The sequence below is a fragment of the Lepisosteus oculatus genome, chromosome 7 (genome assembly GCF_040954835.1).
Source record: "Lepisosteus oculatus isolate fLepOcu1 chromosome 7, fLepOcu1.hap2, whole genome shotgun sequence".
Taxonomy (NCBI): Eukaryota; Metazoa; Chordata; class Actinopteri; order Semionotiformes; family Lepisosteidae; genus Lepisosteus; species Lepisosteus oculatus.
In genome coordinates this window covers 36,305,010-36,326,476 of record NC_090702.1, presented here as the reverse complement: position 1 = coordinate 36,326,476, position 21,467 = coordinate 36,305,010, and the positions used below count along the sequence as shown (strand labels likewise).

The following is a 21,467-nucleotide window of genomic DNA, read 5'->3' as shown; positions in this document are numbered from 1 at the left end:
CCTTGAGACAAGAACAATTCTGGCATTTCAAAATGTGCATCTTCAGATTTTTTCACTATTCCACAGGACATCATTTCCCATGCCTTAAATACTGATGTTCTACGTAATTGTTACGTCAGGTCCTGTGTAATGCACAAAGTCTCACTAAAGCTACAGCCTGTGTTTCTGTTTGTGTTATTGTGTGCTTGGTGTCTTAAGGGTGTATTGTTTCTATGACATGGCTGTCCATCTCCATAATATTTAATTGTATAAATATATTTTAACAGAAACAGCCATCCATCAGTTTTAAATAAGTTTTTTATTAGAGGGTAGAGGGTCACAGTGAGTAGTCCATCACAAATCTCACTCACAAATGCATTCACTCATATATACACACATGGAGCAATTTAGGGACACCAGATATCTTAGACGGGAAGTTTCTGGACCATGAGAGGAAATCAGAAATCCCAGAGAAGTAGGTTCCGTGTGGACCAGGGAACAATTCAAACTCCCTTCACAAGGCACACCAGTTCAGGATCAAACCCAAAACAAAAACTGTTGGCACCAATTGTGCTTTTCTGCTTGGGAAATCCCAGTCACAGTTGGCTAGTGGAATGCATCTAGTTGGCAGCATCTGGAGCAGAGTTAAGCCCACATTCAGAATTCAGGGAGTTAGTATCTTTATTAATAGATAAAAAAACATTTTGCCTTTGTTTGTTTTCATGTTTTGTTATTGTTGGTTTTAGAATTCGCATTGTCTAATGCAAATTCTTATATCTAATTTGTGATCTCAGAATCTCTGATCCACCTAAACAAAAATGTTTGTGAAGACGTATCTAGTATTATGGTTGCAATTAAGTTGTTCTTTCTACATTTTTTCCTGATAAGAGCTTGAAATATTTTCTTCCTCTATTGTGGTCATCTGAAGTTATATCAACTATGTGTATTTTAATTTGTTTAATAAGTGGGCTAACATTTATGAGTAAGTAGAATTTGCCATCTGCATTCTACTTTCAACTGCTTCAGTACTCCTATGTATAGGAGGAAAATAAAAGGCAGATGAAAGCTGGAAAAACAGGGGCTGGAATATTCTTTATCAACCTGCTGTATTGTTAGTAAATTTTAAAAAGAAACAAAAGCTCAGACTATTTCAGTAGTTCAGCCTTGTTGTTCATTAGTTTTCAGTTGTACAATAGATTTATTAGGAACGCAGTAATGTGCAATCTACAATGTGATGCAGCACAAGTATAGTTTATCAAGTTATCATTCAATTGTCTTCATAAAATTATGATTTTGACTTTTGACAGAAATAAAAAAGAAATGAATACATGCTTGAACAGGGTACTAATTGCCAAGTATGTGTGACAAGTTTGACAGACATGTTAATAATCACAGACTCCTCTGACTAAAGATCTCCAAAGAGTTGAAAATAGCAACTTTCCCATGCTTTATTCATAATTTCTGTCATTATTTCTAATTGTTATCATGTCCTTTTTCAATTTCAATTCTTCCAATTATCTGTGCATCCCCAAGGCTTTCGGGATGTGGCATTATCTTAATGTACCCACAGTTAGATGCGTGATGGACAGCTTAATTAATTTTCTGTTCCATACATTAACTTTTCAATGCACTTGTAAATTAGAGTTATATTCAGAGTCTATACATTTAGTTATTTAGCCAGAAAAGATTATCCCCAAGGTCACTACAGCAGATTACTTAAATCGAAGTAGACCACTTCCTCCATGTCCTTTGATTGCAGCAGATCTCCAACTATAGGAATTACTTTTATTGATAATTCCCTTTGAATCTCCATGTAATTAAAGAATTGTTCTGATTCTGAGATTCTAAATCAGACATGGCAAAATATCATGTCCACTCTTTTTTGAAAGCATTATCAGCTTCTTGATTTTGAAACAAAAATGTATTTTTACATTAAAAATTAACAAAATAATTACATTAAAGTGAAATAATTTAGCTTATGTCATATGTTTGATGGTAGTAATTCACTACATTGTATTATATTTAAGTAGCATTACTCCAAGGTTGTCAGAAAGACTAATATTAATGATTTGTTATTTTTAGTTGTTCTAAAAATTAATAAGAAATGTTAGTGTTTTAAAATATAAAAAATAAAAGTACACCTTTTAATGTTTAATACCAGGCTCACTGACGTTTGGAAAGCAGGTTAACTTAATTAAGAGCTCCAATGTCTGTTAATTTCACCCAAGAAGGCTGCTTGGTTCAGTTTATTATAATGTGCTTAATGATGTGTGAGCAAAAGTGTTTATGTATAAAGCTATATTGTAATCACTTTAATTGGTTAAATACCTAGAGGTCAAGTGAAATACTCTATATGTATACAAATAAACTAGTTTATTAGTTACATATCCATAAATACAAAGGTGACTAACATGCTTAGTCCTTTAGTAAGCTTATTCCATTTTAAGTATTACTAAGCATGGGAATCAGCCTTTTTATTGAAAGATGCTTTTCATAATATGCATTAATAACAGAATATATTTTTGCTAATATAGTATGGTGTATTAAATATTTAATCTGATAACCTGTAATATTACTTTTTTGTATATTGAAAAATACATTAATTATATAATAGTTTTTCTAAACATAGATGGTTTTAATTACATTAAAAGGATAGACTTGGTAAAATATTTTTAGCAGGTAGCAATTATAGTTCCATTTTACTGCTCATAAAATGTTTGAGCCAGTTCACCCTGAACTACATTAATCTGCAGCTGTTACACTTTCTAAAAGCATTTCCCCTAGTATGGTGTTCTGCATTTTAATGAGCCATCTATCCTTTGTCCTAGCAGAGTTACATTAAACGTTGCTTAGTTTGGTATTTAAAAAAATCTCATGTAATTTGCAGTGTTTAAACAAATTCTGTTTAAGTATAATGCTAAAATATGCAATACTTCAGCAGTTAGATGCTACTGTAAATTTCTATTTGCCACATTTGCTAGAGTGTAATTCCTCTCGTAAAATTTAGATTCTACAAAGCACATGTTCTCAGCAAAGTATTAAATCAAAAAGTTGGCCAAAAGGACAGGTTCCCTACTAGTAACTTAACAAACCCTCCTAAATGAGCCACATTAAAATGTAGATTTTGGAAAGCCTGTGAAATTATACTTTGATTAGAACAACTATTCAGACTTATTAGTGTCAAAATATTTTGTGTTCAACATATGGAGCTGGAATTTATATATCTGTTCCTGCACTTTGTAAACCTTGAAACAGATCAGACCACTTTAAAAGGGCATTTTATGTTCATCCTAAGTGAAGACTTTTTTATGTTGCATTTTAGTTATTTTGATAGACCACAAATACGATATTCATTGACAATTCATCTTTATTGTTATTAGTTTCCACTCTTTTTCAGTGGGAAAAAAAAAGTATGAAAGTATGGTGTGTGATGAGAAAAGACTTAGAGTAAAATACTGTAATTGAAAAAGACAACCATTTGTTTAACTTAAATTTCTCGTACTGTCAGTGTTTTTATTATTTTTATTATTTTTTTTCTTAATAAGGTATCAACTCACCTTAAGGGCATTATACCCATGAAAGATTGATGCACTTTATACACGTGTTTTTCACAATTTTATTTTCAAAATTTAATAATTGTTAAACTGGCTTTTTTAAAATAGAAATAGATTTTGTGCTTTTTACAGAATTTCTCATACTTGGATTTAGGCATTTTTTGAGGGACAAGCCATTTCCTAACCTGGAGACTCCACAGTTAAACATGCTTTGCAAGTATTTGTGAAGTTTGTGCATTTGGTGTAATAAAGAAAATGTATGAGGTTTCTCCAAAATCTACTTTTACCTAGTCTTTCTCCGGTTTGAAATGAAAGAGACTATTCTGGTCATGATAAAGGGTTAAATCTTTTGGCACTGACAGTGTCCCTTTTGGTATCAGTTATGTCCTGTTTAAAGCTGCCATTCTGTACTGACTGTAGAAAAAGACAAAGGCTCTTTGATAAGCTTTGATAAAACAGTATATGTTGAAATGCTGTCATTTTAGCTGGCCCAAATATTAATTGGACAACATTATTCTTCCAAACTTCAAATTACATTTGTGTTTGCACCAACTTTAAGAAAACATGCTCTCTTCAGATGGTATATACTCATACAGACTTCAAGATTTGAATTATTCTAGTGTTTCCCTAAGTCACTGTACATTGTACATCAAGGACCTGAATGGCACTGATGTAGAAATTTCCTGTGGGAATATTGGTGACAATATAAATTCAGCATCACAAAATCTCAACTATTGCCCGGATTTTCCTCTTCCTCTCAGAATGTATTTGACTCCTGTGAATCTAGGCCACTGTGTACACTTTGTTCAGGGGACATTGTGTGCACCTTTTTAGACATTTAAGAAATATATGTGATAACCACAATCTCAACACTGCTAAAATGAATGTTAGTACTACATTGGCAGTTTCTGCATTCCTTCCCCTGGCATCACTGAATCTTTTTCTGTCTTTATAATTTTTGTGGAGCTCTCAGATCCATTGTGCTGCTACAGAGTGGAAGCTTGGAGTGCTGCAGCTGACATGGTCAAATCCTAATTGCACAGTGCCTGTATCATCACTGTCTAGCCCTAACCCTAGAGGAATATTTTTGTTATTGTTTTGTTTTTAGTTTTTTTTTTTCTGTTACATTTTAAAATTTAAATTGGGCTCAGAAAAAAAAACAAATTTCCCAAAAGACTGAAACTGAAAAGAAAATTTAACAAATCAGCATTGTTTCATTGTTATGTTCCTCTGCAATCTGTAAAAGGCCAAGAAGGTTTTTATGTGCTTACATTTTTGAATGAATGTGATAAATAGTTAGATTTACCTTCACTATAACCTACCTCAAGCAGTAACTTCAGCAAGTCGAGAGTGCAACCAGCCCCCATGCTAAATTATTGTAATGCAGAGCTTCATATGTGAAGTGGATGTACTGAACACAATAAATCGGTTATATTTTTTATGAAACCTTTAGTGTTTTTCTAACTAAAGAGGTTTTTAATACTAATGATTTTTGAAAATATAACAAATTTCGCAGTTTGTTGATCCATTATCTGTAAGGAGATATGAAGGACAGGATATTACAAAGACGAAGTAGCACATTTTCAGATCTCATCTACAGTACATTGCTGCTGTTCTCACAGTTACAGTACGTTATTGTCATATCATTCTTGTGTTAAACTTTGAGGTAATTGTGCAACGTCAGCTAACTATGTGACATCAAACTTAAGAGGTTCTTAAAATGTTTTTTATTAAGTGCTTTTAAGAGCAGTTAACTTATTTTATTTGTATCTTGTACTTTGACTGCCAGTGTTTTCATAGCTATATTTCCTATACTTATTTTCACTTTTTTGTTTTTTCTCCCATGTGCTTCTATCACTGTATTAAAATTGATCTAGACCATGAAATGCTTAACTACAGGCCTATCACTAGTTTTGCCCGTCTAGTAAAATGGTTGGAACAGTTGGTTACAGTCCAATCACATTATCATCTTTCACCTAGGGGACAGTTTCAAAATTTGTAGTCAGGGTTTAGACAAACACACACTATTGAATCATAACGTCTAGGATGCCTAATAATTTTTTTTATGGTTTTTGACTTTGAGTTGCTTAATATTGTTACTTTTGGGTGTGTTACGAAAAAGTAGAATAACAGGTATTGACCGAACTGCTTATGCCGGTGTCACACCACACGACTTCTCCTAGGATTTTCAGTTGTAGTCTTCACTTAAAAAATAACAGATAGTTGTAGAAAGTTACAGTTTGCGCCCAGTACCGTCAGTTGAGTGGTGTGACACCCCCAGCAACTTAGTCATAGCGCTCTTAACAGCCCCTACGACTCTGCAACTTGCAACTAGTTTGATTTTCTCGTAGCGAGTTGCAAGTCGTAGGGGTGAGCAGTGAGCCCCATGTGTACTTGTGAGATAATCTGCTCATTATATTGCACGTTATAGCGCAGTACTAATTTGTTTACAATATTTATTTTAAAGGTGTTTTGTATTTTTAACTTTTATTTTTGTAAATATGTTCTATATTTATAAAGAAGAATTATATTTTTTAAGATGTTTATTTGTGGAAAACAATGCCTGTGTTACATTTTTCAAGATGTTTACATGCTTGTTCTCTATGCTGTTTGTTTACTTTCATGTGATGCTCCTCGTGTTCTCTATGTTTATTGGCTGCCAAAATGAGGCGACCTCTCGTGTGGTACTCTCGCGGCACAATACACAACGTGAATGAAAAAGTGATGAAAACGTGATGAAAAGTCGAGAGGGAATTGTGTAATTAGTCACCACCTGCGATTCCGAGTCATATCATTTGACACTCTCTAGGACAGAAAAGGCAGCGAGATCAGCAACTGCAGTCGTTAAATTTGATAAACTCTCCGACTAGAAGTCATGTCGAGTTATGTAGTGTGACACCGGTGTTAGTAAGTAAAATAAATTATCATAACCCCCAACTTGTAAGGATTTTTCTAAGAATATACCCGAGTGGTTGGTATAGTTAAAGGCATGTGAATCCTTTGTTCTCTGACACAGCATTGGTGAAAAGAGTTTTAATCTAGGAACACTTGTTGAAACAAATATTTCTTAACAATGATATTAACACTCACTACACTACACACTACATAAATATACGACACACAAATTACAGTATTTACAGGTTAACAGAGAAGGTGTTTCATAGTCCCACATCTAGTCCAGAAACCCCCAGACTGCTACCAACTGCTTGACTCCTAAATAATAATCTGCCTTCTAAACTAAATGCAAAATAACCTGCAGTTAAATCTCTCTCTCTAACCCGGATGGCACAAAATAAATGGGAGCCTGTCTCCCTTCTCTGAAATGCACCCACTAGCAGTATTAAACTGAAGGATTCCTCACTCATGGACTCCAAGTTCATCTTAAAGCTACAGAATAGCAAGCTGTTTTAGCAAATACGGTTTTAGCTCCACTCAGGGTTTTTTTTTTGGATGATCCATGATGTAGGGACTCTCGCTTGGCTAAAGCTACAAGTTCCAACTCTTCCTGCCTCCTATCTCTTTTTGTGCTCTGACCTTCTTTTTCTTCCTTTTTCTCTAATTTCCTTCTCCTTATCTGATCATTTTAAGTTTATTTTTTCAAACTGACAATCATAATGGATTTGCATTTTTCAGAATTTTCATGTAGAAAATTATTAATCAATTAATGGGATGTCTCTTTATTAGTTGGCTCACATCTGGCTAGCTGAAGCAAGTTTGTAAATCTTGGTTGTCTCTGTTCTTCAGTCTGTTACACAGGACTCTGATGAGACCTTTATTATTCAGTATATCATTGTTATGCTGTTGAAACTCAGATTTATGTACAGACTAAATCAGAAATAGCTGCTGCAGTGCCTGATATATACTAAGATATGTCATGTCATGTAATTTGCCAAACGGCTTTATACCATACAGTGTCGCGGGAAGCCGGAGCCTACATAGCAAGCAACGAGTGCAAGGCACAGCCTGGACAGGACGCCAGTCCACCGCAGGGCTTGTGCAAGCCAATCATACATGGTGACAATTTGGAGGCCACGGTAAAGGCCGAGGAGGGAAATTTGGCCCAGTCACCGGGATAACTCCCTACTCTTATCAAGAAATGCCTGGGGATCTTTAATGACCATGAGAGTCAGGACCTCGGTTAACATCTTAATGGATATTAAGATATGATTCCACAAAATTGTGATGCATGCCTTTATTTCATTATCTTTATATTACCATAATCACTTTAATTATTGTCCTTTTTATTGGGGTATCTGATAAAGTACAAAATAGGCTGTAGTATGTCCAGAATTCTGTGGTTTGCGAGCTAACTAAAGCCTCTTTCTCAGCACATAACACCTGTCTTCTGTAATCTGCATTGGCTCTCTGTGAAACTGTGACAGAGGGATCTCTGTCACCATCCGCAGACAGTACATTACAAAACACTCATTATCCATCTTGAGTTACACACGATCTTGCATACACTTTCCTGTCGTCTAGCTAGCTCATGAGGGTGCACACTCGGGGCTTGGCTAGCAGTTTCCTATTTTCATGCACGCAATACATTATCACCTCTTATTTCAAAATCCGTTTCTGTTGCCTGAAGAGACACAAACACAAACTCGGTTTCTCTTTATTTGTACTTATCTGTGTGAGAGAGCGCTCTGTCTGTTTGTCTCTTCCGTGTTGCTGTCCGACTTCCTGGTATGGTGGCCTCTTGGGTCCAAACCCGATACCCGTTTTCAGCTTGGCTTTATAATGTCAACGTGGAGTGGTGCATGCGCACATCTTCCGTTAAAAGAAGTACCATTTTTACAGGAGGTAAAAAAAAAGTGAAATGTATTCAGGGTTGGTGTTTTTTTTTTGTACATTCTGTTTACACTATTTTTTAAAATAAAGAAGGAATTCCCATGTTAGGGAAATTAGTTTATCTGGGGTGAAATGCAGCTCCATAATTTTGTAACAGTGGTACAGTCCAAGGGGGCAGGGCTATATGGTACCTATTTAGGAAGAGGGGAGAGATCTAACTGGGTTTTAGTCTCGCTATCGCTACAGTGCGGAGCTGATAGGACTCTAGTGTGCTAGAACTCCTGACCTCTTTCTTAGAGAAAGGGTTTGTTTTTTTTTGTGTGTGTACTAGTTCAACTTTGGTTTTGTTTTTTTTTGTTGTTTTGCTATATATAAATTGTCTGTGGGGAGCATTGTCAATAATATACCATCATCTTTGCACCTAAGTGCAATTGTGGCTGAGCCATCATTTAGTTTTAAAAGGACTCACTTGGGCACCCCTCCTGCTCTCCCTGTGACATTTTGGTGTCAGCAGTGGGATGGCTAGCCGCAAGACTGGAAAAAACGTGCAGGCCTGGGCCTGCGTTCACAGGGAAAGGCACTGCCACAGCTCAAAGCAGATGAGCCTTGGGACACAGTGGCCTCATCAGAGGAAGAAGAATGCTGTGAAGAGCTGGGAGCTAGACCTAGAGTCACCTCTCAACAAGTAACAGGTGTGAGACATGCGTCCAAGACAGAACCTCAAGGGGAGATGGTGAGCCTGCTCCGAGACTTTCTGTCTGGGCAACAAAAGAGAGAGGAGGGATTGTTTGAAGAATTACGTGGACTTAAAACCTCCCTTCAAGAGATCTTAATTGTACCCAGGATTGTACCGGCATCACAGGCTCAGGGAGCAACACCTGGAAGCATGGAGACAGCAGAAAGTCCACAGCTTGCTCTTCCTACACCAGCACCATGACAACGCACTGCAGTGACATCGGGTCAGGACCAGGGTCCACCAAGGTCAACACCCATGTCTGCTACACATGCTTCAGCAGAGGGCATGTTCCGTAAAGAACCTAAGATGCCCCCCTACCAGCAAGGTAAGGACATTGAAAACTATCTACTCCGATTTGAGCGCATGGCCAGAACCTGGAAGTGGCCAGAGGAGGAGTGGGCCTGTCGGCTAGTGCCTCTGCTTACAGGCAAGGCCTTGGAGGCTTACAGTGCCATGGATGAGGACCGATCTAACATATACAGTGACCTGAAGGAGGTGCTACTTACTAAATTTGACATATCCCCAGAAACATACAGACAGCACTTCAGGATGGCCACAGTTTCTCCAGGAGAAATGCCTACGGAAACCTACTACCGCCTGAGGGGGTCTGTACAGAAGATGGATTCACCCAGAACAGCATTCCAAAGAGGAGATTGGTGAGGCCATTATTTTGGAGCAGCTGCTACATGTCCTCCCCTATGACACCAGGACTTGGGTGAAAGAACATGAGCCAGCCGATGGGTTGACAGCAGCTAAACTGGCTCTACAATATATCAACGCGCGACAAGGGGGCCCTCCACGACATCCATCTTCTGTGTCAAGAAGGACCAGAGATAATCAAGAGCCCAGAGGTAGCTCTGTTGAGGCAAGGAGGGCATAGGGGGAGGTCAAGGACCCTAGTTGGCATGGTACCAGTAAGGGCCTGGTCTGTTTTTATTGCCAGCAGCCAGGACATAAAGCATCCACCTGTCCAGTGCACAAGCCAAAACTGACTGGGTTTTGTTATGTCCCAAGAGAGGATGACATCCCTGGATGGGAAGAAGGAGGAGAGAATATTTGCAGTTTTGCAAATTGTTCTGTTCTAATTAATGGTCAGACAGCAAATGCTTTACTGAACACTGACCAACGAGCACTCACTTGGTTGCAGACCATGAAAGATCATAATGCTAGGGTGACACGGTGGTACTTAGCATTACAACCATATTGTTTTAAAATTCGTCACAAAGCTGGCAAGATGAACATCACTGCGGACTACTTATCTCGATTGCTGACCTTCGTCAATCTTGAAGAGGAGGGAGGTAATGTGACAGAGGGATCTCTGTCACCGTCCGCAGACAGTACATTACAAGACACTCATTATCCATCTTGAGTTACACACAATCTCGCATACACTTTCCTGTAGTCTAGCTAGCTCATGAGGGTGCACACTCGGGGCTTGGCTAGCAGTTTCCTATTTTCATGCACGCAATACATTATCACCTCTTATTTCAAAATCCGTTTCTTTTACCTGAAGAGACACAAACACAAACTCGGTTTCTCTTTATTTGTACTTATCTGTGTGAGAGAGCACTCTGTCTATTTGTCTCTTCCGTGTTGGTTTCTGACTTCCTGGTATGGTGGGGTGGAGTGGTGCATGCGCACATCTTCCGTTAAAGGAAGTACCATTTTCACAGTAGGTAAAAAATAAGTGAAATGTATTCAGGGTTGGTGTTTTTTTTGTACATTCTGTTTACACTATTCTTTAAAAGAAAGAAGGAAACCCATGTTAGGGAAATTAGTTTATCTGGGGTGAAATGCAGCTCCATAATTTTGTAACAGTGGTACAGTCCAAGGGGGCAGGGCTTATTGGTACCTATTTAGGAAGGGGGGAGAGATCTAACTGGGTTTTAGTCTCGCTAAAATGCGCGGGCGATACCGCATTATTTTGCGGTGCGCTTTACGCAGTCTACCCCGAGTTACCGGTAAATACCGCTAGTTACCGTAAATTCTCCTATAATACCGCAAGCAAAATAATAGTATCCGGAATTTCCGCAAGGTGGAGCTAATAAAGTTCAACCTCTCATGTTTGAGTTGTCGCCATCAAAGTCTTTAACAAAGATATTACTAATAGTATTAATAATGAATGACCTTGGACAAGCTGTAAACTCAAAGTATTGCCCTGGTCCACATTATTTTTTTCATTGACCGTCTTTGTAAAAGTAACACCACAGCATTTCGCAATCACGCATTTGTTTCCAATCATGCAAAGTACATGTACAAAGTACAAAGTTTAAGCAAGACAACACAAACATCAACTCTGTTTCTGCCACAGGGAGGGCAGGAGGGGTGCCCAAGTGAGTCCTTTTAAAACTAAATGATGGCTCAGCCACAATTGCACTTAGGTGCAAAGATGATGGTATATCATGACAATGCTCCCCACAGACAATTTATATATAGCAAAACAAAAAAAAACAAACAACAAAGTTGAACTATTACACACACAAAAAAAACAAACCCTTTCTCTAAGAAAAAGGTTTTTTTCTAGCACACTTACAGATGCAGCCATTCAAAGTGCGCGGTACAGACACGTACAGGAGGTAATTGGCTACGGCGTCGCGCATTGTGACGCACGATGACGGTACGTGATGGGTTGACCGACAGGGGCACTCATGGTCCGTTGGTCTGTCGTAGAAAGATTTACAGTAAACGTCTTTACTGTGCCCGTTTTAGTATTGAATATTTATATGGAATTTTACCACTGAAGGGAAATCTTAGTAGCTGAGCATAAAAAGAATAGGAGCATACTGTAACGCGTGTGAAGGCCATAAACGATATTAATTTTAGAACATAAACATACAGTATATGGCTGGTCTCGGTACTTTAAAGAAAACATACACACTAGTATTCCATTTCTCCCTAAACATTTTAAGCATCGAAGTCTTTAACTAACGTGATACAAGAGTCAACAAGCATACTTTTAATTTTATTAAAAGGGAATATAATATGGAAATATGCAAAAAACTGCAACGGGCATAAACAGAGCGTTCCATAATTTCTGACTACGAAAATTATTTAAACTGCGACACATTCAACCAGAGCTCGAAATATCACAAGGATCCCCAAGAGCACAGCAAAGACTATATTAAAAGAATCGCGTATCTCAAGAAATTAATAAGATATAATTATATTTGTGTACTGCGACAGGGCTGTGTAGGGCTGTTTCACCTCTCTCTTCATGTGACTCTATTCAAAAGCCATTTAGCAAAGAGGGGATGAGAAGAGTGACAAACTAGTATACTTTAGATCTTTTTTTCTGAGCCGGGGAAAATCTGATCATGTTTCTCTATAACAATAATAAAAAACATTGCCACACCCGGACTGTTAAACCAACGCATTAGCACGTCAAAGCCCATTGAGGAGCCGGGCACAATAATTGTTTTGTCCCTTGATTTACTGATCTGCATTAATTACAGAAATCGAGTTCCTGCTGTTTGCAGACGACCTGGTCCTGCTGTCACCCACAGAACAGAGGCTGCGGCAGAACCTGGCACTGCTGGAGCAGCACTGTCAAACCTGGGTGCTGACAGTCAATCTGGACAAGACCAGAGTTATGGTTTTCCAGAAAAAAAGCCAGACCTCCCTTAGTCTTCCTGAAATTGTTGGATTATGAGTGAATAAAAGCATCTTATTAAAAACACGTTTGTGTTTGTTTGGGAGCTATATTATGTATTTTACATATGTAAGATATAATGATGTGTTCCCGCTTACACATGCCACGACTTTAAAAGCTAGAAAAACAGGTTTCGATTCATATTATCTGGCGAGCCTTGTTTTGTCAAAGTACAGCACAAAAAAAACAGACAATACACAGGGGGGGGGAGGGCAAGCGAGAGAGAGAGTTTTTTACCCTCTCTCAAAAAAAAACCAAATCACCCGGGGCAGAGACTCTGGGGGGATCATTGTGTGGTACAGAACGGAGCTCAGTCAATCCAAACAAGTTCAGTAGTAAAGAGAGAAAAGTCAACAATTGATTGAAGGACAATCTGTCAAAGTGCAATGAAATACAATACTGTTGTTGTTGCTGTTATTGTTGTTTTTATCCTGTAAAGCATTTTGAGAAGCCACCTTTAAAGGCGATATATAAAAGCGCTGATTCTTATGGAATGTGTTCCGCCAGGGATTCAAAAAAACTGCAACGGACATAAAAACTCCCTTGCTTTTAACAGAACGTTTCATAATTTCCAACTACGAAATTTATTTAAACTGCGACACTTATCATTCAACCAGAGCTCGAAATATCACAAAGATCCTCTTGAGCACAGCAAAGACTGTATTAAAAGTATACTATTGACAAACTAGTATACTTTAGATCTTTTTTTCTGAACCCGGGAAAATCTGATCATGTTTCTCTATAACAATAATAAAAAACATTATTTTACATATTACCTTTATGTGATATCACCTTAAGGACAGCACATACAAGGGTTAATTGCACAATGGACCGCGCAAATAAATTTTAAATAGTCTTCTTTAGGTGTGAGGGCAGGAGTGGATCACAGAGGGCATAATCAGCAAATTAGGAAAACAGAGAACAGGACAGGTGAGACGTTTATCCAGAGAGCGAGTGATCAGGAAAAGGAACAGCTGTTATGCCCAGGTTTTACGCTCTCTCTCTGCTGAATGAATAAAAGCATTTTATTAAAAATGTGTTTGCGTTTGTCTGGGTATTTACTTTGTAATCTGCGGTTTACATCTACTGTATTGCTTTGAGATTCCACTTTTAAAGGTGATATGTAAAATAAAGTTTTTTATTATTGTTATAGAGAAACATGATCAGATTTTCCCTGGTTCAGAAAAAAGACGATTAAAATCTGTAATCTTTCCACTTGTATGTCATCAGAAAATACAAGAAGTTTCTGCTTTGTGTAAGGATGGTATCAAAAAGTAATCTAAGTGGTGAGAAAGCTGTGCTCCTCAAAGCGCTTTACAGGATAAAAACAATAGCAACAATAGTGTTAAGCTGGGCAAACTATTTTTTTATAGAAATACAAAATGAGATATAAAGATGTGTTCCGGCAAAGACATTAACGAGTACAACCCCCCTCTCTGCGGGAGTGCTGGCTGTGACGAATTAAACCAGTTTCACAGGTATTTTCAAAGTAGAAGGGGCGAGATTTCCAGCGAAAGACACCTCCCCCCTCCAAAGCCAAGAAAGTAAAGTACTTACTAGTTAAGAAAGCTAGGCTCCTCAATGAAATCGCTTTAACATGCTAATGCGTTGGTGTAACAGTCCGGGCGTGGCAAGCTTCTAATGCCAACTCGACTCGATTGGAAGACAATGAACATATTCTAGCCCTAAATGAATTAATAGCAAACATGGTTTACATAAAATACATTTTTCCAAGAAAGTTTATAATAATACGATCTATAGTTGAAATCTGAGCCTAAATAAAAAGAAAAAGCATTTTCAGAGAGCAATCACGCTGTGTTTATGTAGAAAAAGTGATTAGGTTTATGAGCAATCTAATTACTTATTCGTTTAAAACGCTATGTAAAATAAAGTTTATTATTAATTTGCTGGACAGAGCGGTGAACATTATTATGGATAAGACAAAGATAACGATCAGTTTAGAAATCTGTGTATGCTGTAAGGTTTTTACTTTTAAACTTTAAAAATACATGTTTCGAATAGAAATAAATCATCTTCCTGGTACAGTATGTATAGCAAACCAGCACGTCTTTTTTCTCCAATCAGAGGGGTTAGATGCTCGGTTAAAAGCAAAGGAGATTGTCTGTCATAGTGGACATAAAAACAAGAGTTCGCTGGCATTATATCCTAGAAGACACAGACCGGCGCCAGACCGGGAGAATGCCCGCAGCGTAAAAGAAAATGCCTGATGAACTAGGGATTGGACAGTTTCCAAGTGCTTGTACAATCAATGGAAATGTTCAAATAGATGTGCAAAAGAAATAAACAAAATAATCATTTATTTCTTTATCATATTGGCTAGCTAATGTCCTCTCTTTGCTATTTAGTGGCTGTGTTTCTGCGTTGGGTAGCAACGGGTGACTGTTCTCAGGCGGAAGATGTAAACAGCTTAATTTTCGTGTTAAATAATTGTTTTAAATTAAAATTCATTCTATACAGCAATCGCATATTTGGTTACCGTTTCATAAAACTTTCATGCTTAAAATGTTAGGGGAGAAATGGAAGACTGATAATGGAATGGAATGAATGATAAGTGTCGCAGTTTAAATAATTTGCGTAGTTAGAAATTATGAAACGCTCTGTTAAAAGCAAGGGAGTTTTTATGTCCGTTGCAGTAAAAGAAAATGCCTGACAAAGTAGGGCTTGGACAGATTCCAAGTGCATTTTTGCAATTTACGTTGCATTGTCCATTGTGCTGCTGTAATACAGTTTAAAATAATTCAAAGTCTAAACTGTATCAGCTTTATTTATGGGTTGCAATTTAGAAAAAGTCAAAAACCACACTCAAAATGCAATTTAGAGCTTTCTGGCAAGAAGAGACACCCAAATTAATAATGTAACATGCCACTGTTTGTGCATGAACAAAGTTATACTGCTATTTCCTTAGATCCGCGACTAAAAAAAAATTTGAATCCCCAGCGGAACACATTCCGTAAGATTCAACGCTTTTATATATCGCCTTTAAAGGTGGTTTCTCAAAATGCTTTACAGGATAAAAACAACAATAACAGCAACAACAACAATATTGTATTTCATTGCACTTTGAAAACCAAGTAATAACTTAACTATATTTGCAAACGTTTTATGATATGTCGCTGTTGTGAATGTCTGTGGAGTGTATCTTATTTGCCTGTCTGTCCTGGCTCTCTCGCTCGCCCTCCCCCCTCTCTCCCTCAATTCAATTCAATTCAAGGTGCTTTATTAGCATGACAGATGGGTACAATCAGTGTCGGGTATTTACTTTGCTTTGAGATTCCACTTTTAAAGGGGATACATAAAATCAAGGCTTTAACTTGCTTTAACTCCGCAAGTCTGAGATATTTATAAATATAAATTTGTTTGGTGCGAGTGAGGTTTTATTTAATCTCTGACCAAGGGAAACGTTTCATTTTTTCAAAGAAATGTTTGTTAAAAAAAGAAGTCATGGCTCCAGTGGGATTCGATCACAGACCGTGTGACATGGGAGTCAGAAACCTAACCCACAGTGCCACCGGCAAGGTCACATGCAGAGTGCTGAAAAAGCACTACAGAAACATTATCAACAGACAATGTACAGCGTGTACTATTCTTGTGTTGCGCTACATGAATATTATTATATCATTATTAATTTCTTTAGATACGCGATTCCATATTATATTCCCTTTTAATCAAATTCTAAAAGTATGCTTGTTGACTCCGGTATCTCGTTAGTTAAAGACTTTGATGCTTAAAATGTTTAGGGAGAAATGGAATACTGGTATGTATTTTTTCTTTAAAGTACCAAGACCAGCCATAAACTGTATGTTTATGTTCCAAAATTAATATCGTTTATGGCCTTCACACGCGCTACAGTATGCTCCTATTCTTTTTATGCTCAGCTACTAAGATTTCCCTTCAGTGGTAAAATTCCATATAAATATTCAATACTAAAATGGGCACAGTAAAGACGTTTACTGTAAATCTTTCTACGACAGACCAACGGACCATGAGTGCCCCTGTCGGTCAACCCATCACGTACCGCGGTACCGCGCGTCATCGTGCGTCACAATGCGTGACGCCGAAGCCAATTACCTCCGGTACGTGTCTGTTCCGCGCACTTTGAATGGCTGCATCTGTAAGTGTGCTAGAACTCCTGACCTCTTTCTTAGAGAAAGGGTTTGTTTTTTTTGTGTGTGTAATAGTTCAACTTTGTTGTTTGTTTTTTTTTTGTTTTGCTATATATACATTGTCTTTGGGGAGCATTGTCATAATATACCATTATCTTTGCACCTAAGTGCAATTGTGGCTGAGCCATCATTTAGTTTTAAAAGGACTCACTTGGGCACCCCTCCTGCCCTCCCTGTGGCAGAAACATAGAGTTGATGTTTGTGTTGTCTTGCTTAAATACAGAGCACTGAATTTTATTGATCCAGATGTGGCTCCACACAATTATGTGATACTCATCTTGTACAGAACCACAGCACCGGGATTCCCAAGTTCCTTCCCAGATGCATAAGAGACTCTTTAACTGGCTGTTATTAGATATATCTTCATGGCTCAATTTTTTAAATTATTTATCTTAATGTATTTTATTTGCGGCATGGGTTGCGATTCTTTTTACATTGGTTTTGTGTTCGATATGTGTCTTTGTACAGATGTGTTTTTGAAATTCACTTATTAATAAAACGTATTATTTTTAGGGGATCAAGAAAGGAATTGAATGTACATTGGGTTATAATTTTTGTTCCTACACATTATTTTCAAATACTTTTTAATTCAAACCCCCATATGAAAACTCTTGGCATTATTATAAACACATATGGAAAGTTGTTTCACAAGGAAAAATATACCAGTAACTCACATGGTTTGGCTGTAACATTAGATTGAATTGTATAAGTTTGAAATTTTATGGGCTTCTTTCAAACAAATTAAAGTTCAACTCTGAAACGTGGTGCACAATATTTACATAATTTACTAAATTAGACTTGCTCAGGACAGATGGATTGGGCACACAGTTTTCCACCCATATTTGATTTAGCCAAAAAATTAAATCAAATTAAAATGTCTCTGAATATTTGTCTGATTGGAACAAACCTTAGTATGCATAGATTAGAATAGATTCCCTTTCAAAATTGTGGTAAACAAGTTGATACATTAGAAATCATGGCTTCTTTAAGCCAAACCAATTTGAAATGTGTTTTAATATGCATGTATTTTGAGATATACGTTTAGTACATGTAGACTGTTGTTGACCCTTAAATATGCTGCTGTAAAACATTGGTCTTATGACCTCTGACAATTATCAAAGCTCAAATGTAGAAATTCCTTATTGAGGGTCATGGTTATTTTGGGAGATGTATCAAAAACCATGTTTTACTAATATTGACCTTTCTAATATAATATTAATAATAATCTAATGAAAATAGATGCTATATATCTACTTAGCCATTAATGACTGCTGTTTGCAGTTATGTTTATTATAGTTAATAACTACTGAAAAAAATATGTATACTATTAAAAGCTTTATTAGCCAGAATTTGAAACCACTGTAATATTAGAGGAATAGTCTGTGTGTTGTTAGGTATTTGTGCAAGCTAATGCATTGCTTTAGAAATGTGTATATGTTTACATATGTATGTAGATACTAGCTTACAGCATCTATTTTCAACCCCCTGCATAATGTTTATTTCATAAGCAAGCATATTTTTCTTTTTTAAGTTTTTTAAAGGATCAGGGCATCTTGTTGATGGATTCCTATTTAATTGAACTTGGATAATAAAAAAGAAGAGAGACTTTTTTGCTGTCCATGAAGAACTCTGGACCAATATAGCAGTCAAACTCAAACCTGTGCCAAACACACTTGCCAAGATGAGCGGTGTATTTAATCTAAAACATTTGTAGATACATTTTTCCCCACACAAAGTGTTTAGGGAGTTTACCCACTACAGATTCTATTCTTGCAATTTTAATGATTATTGTGTAACATCAATTCTGTTACCCAAACATTGAATAAGTCTCGCATATAGAATGTGGGTGTGTAGTATATGTTTTATTTGGTTTGCTAATCAACTTCTGTTTTGTCTTCTCAATAGGGACTGATGATCTTGTTGCAGAATCTACCTACGATGCACTGGGGAAATGAGGAAATCAGTGTTCTCCTGGCAGAAGCTTATAGATTAAAGTACGCATTTGCAGATGCACCAAATCACTACAAAAGATGAGCCTCAATTAAAATGGTGAAAGAACTACTGAATTAAAGTCTTCTTTTTCTAGTTTATTCCAACTTCACAGCTATAATGAGATTAAAGCGTGGTTTTTGGATTCAGTGTACAGTTCTTAAAACAATTACAGTTTTCTTTGATATTACAAATATGCACACTCCAGTGTCATATTCTTCCTTTCTACTCATCTTAATTAATCTGACTTACAAAATGGTAGTAAAGAAGTATATTAAAAAGCCCATAAACACAGACAAATGATAATATAGTGTCCCTACATAGAAAACATTTTTTTTGTATTTTTTTTTACGCTTACTGATTAACTGAAGCAATTTTCTGACAGTGTAAATGCTTCTTAATTTAAGGCCTACCATCTGCTGTACTTAACAGGGTTTGCTGTTCTGGTGAAGTTTAAAAAATGCACTGCTCATCTCTAATGTAACTAGTCTGTATCAGCTTACAAGTGCTAACCATGATGCCCCTAGCACAATTCACAATAAAATGAAATAAAAAGGTCAAGAAGAAGGTGTATATGCACACACCTTTATAGAGATATATTATATTACCATTGGATCTAAAGATAGCAATGGTTGTAAATGCAAAATATGCTTATTAGGCAATAAAGAAGTGTCCCATAAGCCGTAAGTGATGGAAGTCATGATTTCTTTCACCTTCACTAAACTAGGCAAATACCTTGATGACACTTCATAACAAAAAGACTACCTCAGGAAAAGTCAGGTTTAAACTTTTCACCCTTTTTATTGAATGTATATTGTTGTGGTAGTCTATGTCATCTTGTAGAAGACCAATAGAAAATTTAATTCAATAACCCCTAGTGTTTACCATGTAATGACGTCTTAAATTTGCCTTAAACGTGACTGTACAATTTCAGTTTGTGAAGGATTGAGAGTTTTGTTAATGTTATGTGTATACTATTTGTGTAAGTATGCTAGTTAAAAGTGAATATACATTTTCTTACAAATTTATCAACCAAGATTAAAACTTATGGTAGCTGCATGAACCCATTGCTGTTTTAAAGTACAGAAAGTGTGTATGTGTGTATTGGGCGCATCTTGTTTTCAAGACACTAATGTTTTCAGTGCTAAATTGTATGGGAAAATAGCCTTTTATTCTTTTTTCTTTCTTTGTGCCATTTAGAGGCTTTTATTTTATGTGCCAGTTTAACAATTTAGTATTCCCCACTTTATATTTGACAATAATATATTTTTTTCCATTTTGTAATAAAATCAATTATTCAGATCAACCTTCTTATTTTCCTTTTTATATACTGTTTACATAAAGTTATGTTGTGCCTAACATGAGGATTCTACATCTTAGATATTTATTTTAAACGTATAATGATGTTTGCAAAATAAAACAAACTGGAAGAATTTTAAGAACAAACAACCATTTGCTAAGCCATAATAAAACGTCTTGATTAAACAGTATCAGTTAACCTTTTGTTTTATTTTTATTACAACAAGTGACTGTACAGACTAAACATGAAAATCAGTACATCAACAATCTGCAACTCATCTGTTTTTCCAAATGAGGTCCACAAAGTATCATAACTTTTTTTGTTTGTTTGTACTGCTGTTTGTCTTATTTTCCAGTGCAGCAACATCGCATCATGGTTACAAAGCATCTTGTAAAAAACAATACAAAGCCTTTACATAACATCTGACAGTTCATATTTACCACATTTTAAGTAATCCTAGGAACAGTGCTCAAGGTGAATTAAGTTATGACGGCAGGCTCTTGTGCTCAAATTGGAGCATTGCATCAGAATTTGTTTGGTAGACCATTCTGTTACCCAAACTTTGTTCTTTTGTCATAGTGCAATGTAAAATGTAATAGTGTGGATACCACATTCTGAGACATGATTCCTCTAATTTTTGTACTCAAACTTACTGAAGTACATTAAAAAATAAGGTGTGTTTTCAAAACTGAAGTAAAACCTGTAAATAGCAATGAAAAGTGAGACAAAGATTTGTAAATACAAATGAACAACGTGTAAATAAATACTGGAAAAAAAAGTGTTGTCAGAAGAATCTTTATTTCTGTCTGTTTTTGCAAAGAAAATTGTAATTTCATTTTCAAAATGTTTTCCTGTCAGAAAGTATTCACATCACATTTTTAATTTGATTTAACTCTCATGTGTAACTCTTTTGTCTCTTAAATGTTCTTTTGTGGCTGTATTAAAATGGCCATCTGATAGTGGACAGGAATATCTAATCACTACTTGACTGCATGGTAATATATTGTCCATGTTCTTATATCTCACTTGCTTTCCTCTCAAATAGGCTCATCTTATATTTACAACTCTGTAGACGGACAATGCGTGTTCTCATGTTCTCATGGTTTTCTTGCAAGATGAGACGTCAACAGATGTGCCATTAGTTCACTACTTGCCAAACATGAGCCCCATTGAACATGTATTTGGTGAATGAGCTCGGATAATGTGTGAACTCTGGGGCTCATAGACGAGTCAACAGGCACATTCTTGTCAAGGCTCAACAAGAGGAATAGAAGAGACTCCCATAAAA

At 36.5% G+C, this 21,467-nt stretch overlaps 1 protein-coding gene across 5 annotated transcripts in view; it reads left to right on the top strand.

Annotated features, from left to right (window-relative positions):
• The window catches only part of tbc1d22a (TBC1 domain family, member 22a), a 218,954-nt gene extending 197,997 nt beyond the window's left edge, over positions 1–20,957 (top strand). For all 5 annotated transcript variants that reach the window (XM_015352687.2, XM_015352685.2, XM_006633433.3 and 2 more), the window contains one exon: positions 18,796–20,957. In XM_015352687.2, the coding sequence (XP_015208173.1) occupies positions 18,796–18,924 (129 nt within the window). In that variant the 3' untranslated portion in view covers positions 18,925–20,957. The remainder of the gene's footprint in view (positions 1–18,795) is intronic.
• The last annotated feature ends 510 nt before the right edge of the window (positions 20,958–21,467 follow it).